General features: G+C 50.5%; 1 protein-coding gene across 3 annotated transcripts; it reads right to left on the reverse strand.

Moving 5' to 3' along the window:
• Positions 1-2: 2 nt before the first annotated feature.
• LOC111535550 (trypsin-1) lies at positions 3-4335 on the reverse strand. Of its 3 annotated transcripts, XM_026449330.1 has the most exons (6): positions 3522-3561; positions 2333-2492; positions 1941-1981; positions 993-1247; positions 456-592; positions 3-155 (listed from the first exon to the last, which is right to left on the reverse strand). In XM_026449330.1, the coding sequence occupies exons 1-6, from the start codon at positions 3559-3561 to the stop codon at positions 3-5; spliced, it is 786 nt and encodes a 261-aa protein (XP_026305115.1). The 3 variants fall into 3 exon arrangements, with proteins under 3 accessions (XP_026305115.1, XP_026305114.1, XP_026305116.1); XM_026449329.1 differs by lacking the exons at positions 1941-1981; positions 3522-3561 and adding an exon at positions 4254-4335 and having other exon boundaries at positions 993-1246; XM_026449331.1 differs by lacking the exon at positions 1941-1981 and having other exon boundaries at positions 993-1246.
• Between the last annotated feature and the right edge of the window lie 804 nt (positions 4336-5139).

Below are 5139 nucleotides of genomic sequence, written 5' to 3' on the forward strand. Positions count from 1 at the left end.
CTTTAGCTGTTGGAAGCCATGGTGTTCTTAATCCAGGTCAAATAGTTGTAGACCTTGGTGTAGACTCCAGGCTTGTTCTTCTGGGCACAGCCATCGCCCCAGGAGACAATGCCTTGGAGCTCTCCGTTGCAGACCACGGGGCCACCAGAGTCACCCTGGGGTGAAGAAGGTACAAGTTGTATGGAGAGATGGAGGAGAAATATAGCTATATTTACTCTGAACCTTAAAAGACCCCTTTGCAGCCAGCTCTGTGGCTCCACGTCCTTCTCACGGTGGCCCATTCTCTGTTCTTCCTAAGCAGACAGCATGCAGCCCAAGGGAGCCTTCCTGACTTCTCACTGGGGGCACTGCAGGGAGCATCCTTAGCCCCACCACCTTGGGAGTTCAAATCTTTTTCTCAGGTGGGGCCTGGGTATCAGTGGGAGCCTCAGCATGGGAAGGGTTTTCCAAATCACCTGGCAAGAATCCTTGCCTCCCTCAAGGAAGCCGACACAGAACATGTTGCTGGTAATCCTTCCAGAGTAGGAGGCTTCACACTTAGCCTGGGTCAGCACAGGAGCTTCCAGGCACTGCAGCTCATCTGGGTAGTCAGCTGTGAGGATCAGGAGGCGATCAAAGAAAGTAGAAATGTGGGTCAGGCTTTAGAAGGAGACAATAATCTAGGATGGAACATTGAAGAGGAACACTGCCTCTGGGGAGGACTCCAAAACAGAAGTCCTGGAAAGGGATTCTGGTTTTAGTTTCCAGAATGACCACTGTTGAAACCCTCCAAGACGTGGTCATTGCAAGTTCTCCATTTGTCCTGTCTTTTGATTTTAGGAGTCAAGTCCTTGAGACTTTACATCCTCTGGTGCCGTGTGCAGAGCCTGTGTATTATGGGCACTAGAAATGCATCTTAACCCTGGAGGCGAGAGGATTTAAGTTAAGGGGCATGCTTCATTCTGGAAACTGTGAGGATGGAGGGAAGTAGAAGGACAAAGGATGCCACTCACCACCAGAGCTCAGAGTGTTGCCCCAGCCGGAGATGAGGCACGTGGTACCAGCAGATGGAGCGGCGGTAGGAAGAGAGATGGTAGACACGTAGGCATTGATGACGGCAGCTGAGGAGAGCTTGATCAGCAGGATGTCATTGTTCAGAGTATTGCTGTTATAATTGGGGTGGCGGATGATCTTGGCTGCAGTGATGAACTGCTCACTCCCCTCCTGGACTTCAATGTTGTGCTCTCCCAGTCTCACCTGGATGCCGCTGATGGACAGGGAAGGCATGGTGAAGACCTTCTCTCACAGCCGGGGCACCCATCCCCCCTTCCCCAGGGTCCTTAAGCTCCCTGCTCATGGACAGCTCTGGAGGGATCAGGTGGGCTGTGTAGCCAGCCACATGGCTGGGCAGTAGAGGGATGTGGGTACCACATGGGCAGTAGAGGGATGTGGGTCAGTGCAGGCCTGAGACCCAGGACCTTTCTCCTTCAGAGGTTGGTGGTAGTAGGGTTGGGAAGAGTCAAAGGGATCCCACCGGAGGCTGCTACTCAACCAGCCTTCCCAGTCTCTTTCCCACAATCTCTACAGTCACTAGTACTGTGGGCACAAGGAGCTCCTTGTAGTTTTCCCAGCATTCTTCACCCCAGGCCTTTGCTAACTGCGCAGGGTGCCTGTTCCTCCCTCCCTTCTTGGCCTGGTGAGCACCACCCTTCTGTGTAACCTAATCCAAAGGATAGCCATAGCATTAGCATCTCCAGGGAACTTGTTTGAAATGTAAATTCTTGGTCCTTATCCCCACCTACTGATCAGAACCTTGGGGATGGGACCCAGTGATTTGTGCCTTAACAAGCCTTCAGGTGTTTCTGGTGCATACTCAGGTTTAAGAGTTCTTTGTCTAGGCAGAGTTTCTCAGCTCTGTCTATGCACTCTACAGTTACCAGAAGTAGAGTGTTATATACTCAGATATTCACACCCTCTTTCTGAAAATTTTGAGTTAGTCGCCCTGGGATGGGACATAGGCATTAGTATTTTTGAACTCTTTCTTAGGTGACTTTAATGTGTAGCTAACCAGCAAAAGGTACTTGCCTGCTTTTCTCACTAGCTCTGACCACACCAAGATCATCCCTGCCTGCTTTTAGGACCACAACCCTTGCTGTTTCATGGATTTGCCTGGGTGTGAGAGGTTCCTGTCTTGTGTTCACTCCCTGCTCTGGACAGTCAGCTGCTGCCAACAAGTTTTCTTCTCCACCATCTCTCCCATCCATCTTACCCAACCTCAATATTTCTCTGGCTGAAGCCATGCTCCACCAGGCAGCCTGGCTGGGAGCTTTGCCATCAGGGGCCCCACACTTACCTCTTGTAGCAGTGAGCTGCTGACACCACCCACTGTTTGTCAATGAGGGAGCCACCGCAGAAGTGGTAGCCAGAATTCAGAGACACCTGGTAGGGGACAGAATTCTTCTCACAGGTGTAGCCCCCAACGATCTTGTCATCATCGTCAAAGGGGGCAGCAACTGGAATGGAGATGGGAAGGGAGAAGGCAAGTCAGTAGCATGTTTGGGGTGCTGCTCCCAGCCTGCAGTTGCTTCCTTCTAATTAGAAATGGTTCACAAGCACAGTGAGGCTAGGCAAGAGAGGGAGCGCAGCCACCCTTGGTGAGCATCACTGGATGTGTCTCCCAAGTCTCTGTGATTCCAGGGGCACGTAGCAAGGTACCCAGCGGGGGCTCAGACCTCTGCTGGGGTCACCAGGCTGAGGTTGCAAGGAATGTCCTCACAATGCTTTCAGTGGGATAGGAGTTGGCATGTGGTTGCCTCACCCACTGAGTGCTTCTCTCTTTTATTCATGAGCTGTGTACTTCTCCTGGCTATTTGAGTCCTGGATTGTCAGGATACTTTGGCCAAGCTTGGAAAACCCCCAGGCTGTGGACACTTGCCATGACCAGCTTCCCCCATAGCTCAGATCTGTGCAGTTATGGTCGCACTTAGGGCAGCCCCCAGGTTCACATTGACACAACAAGGGTAGATGTTGTTATTGGCCAATAGTATAACAATTCTTAACTTTGGCTGTATGCCTAGAAATATTAAGAATCACCTGGGATACTTAAAAGCCCAGAACACAAGCTGCACCCCAGACAAATGAAGTTAGAATGTCTAGAGCTGAGTCTCTGGCATGAGTAATTTTTCAACCACCCCAGGTGCATTCGAGGTTAAGAGCAGCTCTAGTGGTGCTATTGTGGTGCGGTTGGAGCCAAGTCTGAAGCCCGCTGCTTCATTCGTGGTCCTGACCCACCTGACCTCCTTTCCTAGCTTTTCCAACCACAGCTCAGATATAGATGAGTGAGAGTGGTGGGAGTGAAATCAGGGAGAAGTTGAAATATGAGAGCCTTAAAGACAGCCCAAACAGGATGGGAAGTAGAGATGCCATATGGAAGAAATAGAATATGAGAGCACAGTGAAAAGGGGAGAGGTAGCAAGAATGGAAGGGCATGTGTCTGCCAGGAAATGGTGTGCGTGGAGTCTGAGGCAGGGCATGATACTCACCAGCAGCTCCCACAAAGGTAAGGATCAGGAGTGGATTCATGGCGGTAGAAAGTGCCTGACTGGTGGTGGAGGACCCATCTTTATACCTCCCGAGGATCAGGAGAGGAGGTGTCTGTGAGGTGAAGGTCACCACTCCTCCCAGCACAAACACACCTGCAGCTTTGCCCTTCCCAGGGTCTTGCATCAGCTTGGCTACGTTTGGCCACTCTGTGGGTTTGTGACTTAAAAGTGATAAGGAAACTTGCCTTCTGGGAGGAGAGAGGGTGATTGGCTGTTTCCTGCAAGGATGGTGGGATGTGGAAAAGAGGGCAAGCCAAGTCCCGGATCACAGAGCTGGGCTTTCCTAGGCCCAGGAGATGAGGCTTAGAAGGAGGGAGAATGGCCTCATTATTTAGGAATCCTTTTATCTATTTGGGATGTATTTAATGTACTTAAGGAAGGACAAGCGTTGGTAGCAAGCTTGGCTTTTCAGTGTCCTGGAGCCCCCAAGGGAGGAGCAAAGTCTTATCTAAGGCTCATTCCTGTGAAAATGAAGATGCTTCTCTCCAGTCAGTGTGCTGGCATGTCAAATCCAAGACTTTGGAATCAAGAATACCAACACTAAGGGATAAGGAGAAGGGAGACTCACATTCCATTGGATTCGGGGCTTCCAGATGGCTCTCCTTCCTACCAAGGCTTAAGGATGGGAAGTGTTGCAAAGAAGGAGTGGGCACACGTTATGTAGGAACTTACTCAGTGCATCTGGAGGATGGAAAACCAATGGCACACTCCTCCCCTTCTTCAATGTGAAGACATTTGTCTGTCTCATGTGCATCGTGTCATAGGTTCTTTGAATGGAGCCTCATGTTTGCCCTGGCAACCTGCACTCAGGGCGATGCAAACTGACCCACCTGCTTGGGGCTGACAGCATGAACCAGAATGACATGCCCCCGATCAGATGTCAGAGTTTGGACCATGGTAAATCTGAGTTATGATCTGTTCTGAGAATCAGCAGTAGGTAGAGATTTGAGCACATGGTAAATGGGTCACATATTGGGTTCAGTAACAAAGATGTGGAGGGGTGGGTCTAGTATTTTCTGTCTTAGATGCAGTGAGATTATGCTGGGCTCAGTACAAAGTGAATCTTCCCAGAGAATACCTTGATGTGGGCCCTACCAAGGCTACTAAGACACAGTTGTGTAATTGACTGAGGCACAACTTGGCCATAGCAGTGTGGAGATAGAGATGCTGTCTCTGCTGAAGTCTAACGATGTAAGGAAAGAAGGAGCTTCCTTATGAGGGTGCTTTCCGTTCTCAGCAAGTCTGAGCTCAGGTTTGTGACGGGCAGGAGTGAGCAGAGTTCAAGGTTGAATTGTTTGAAAGGTAAAAGAAGCAGGAATGTTCTGGTGACAGTGAACACAATGAGCAAAGCTCAGAAACTTGGTGTTGAAATTGGACATGGCCGGGGGCTAGAGGGAGGAAGCAAATGGAAACCAGAGAGAGTTGGAAAAAATGCCAAAGTGGGGCCGGTGGAGTTGAGAGGACACACAGAGATCCTTCGGGTTTAGCTCCTGGCATGGCTGCCAAGCCAGCTTTCCCACAGCCAGGAGACCCACTGCTCGGAAACCCCCTCTCCACC

The sequence above is a fragment of the Piliocolobus tephrosceles genome, unplaced genomic scaffold (genome assembly GCF_002776525.5).
Source record: "Piliocolobus tephrosceles isolate RC106 unplaced genomic scaffold, ASM277652v3 unscaffolded_964, whole genome shotgun sequence".
Taxonomy (NCBI): Eukaryota; Metazoa; Chordata; class Mammalia; order Primates; family Cercopithecidae; genus Piliocolobus; species Piliocolobus tephrosceles.

Excerpts from the sequence above, each read along its gene's own strand:
- LOC111535550 (XM_026449329.1), bottom strand. The coding sequence starts at position 4,335 with ATGCACATGAGACAGACAAATGTCTTCACATTGAAGAAGGGGAGGAGT. Across the intron at positions 2,493-4,253 it reads CCATCCTCCAGATGCACTGA|TTGCTGCCCCCTTTGACGAT; the intron begins GTAAGTTCCTAC and ends TCTCCATTCCAG. Across the intron at positions 156-455 it reads GAGGCAAGGATTCTTGCCAG|GGTGACTCTGGTGGCCCCGT; the intron begins GTGATTTGGAAA and ends TCTTCACCCCAG.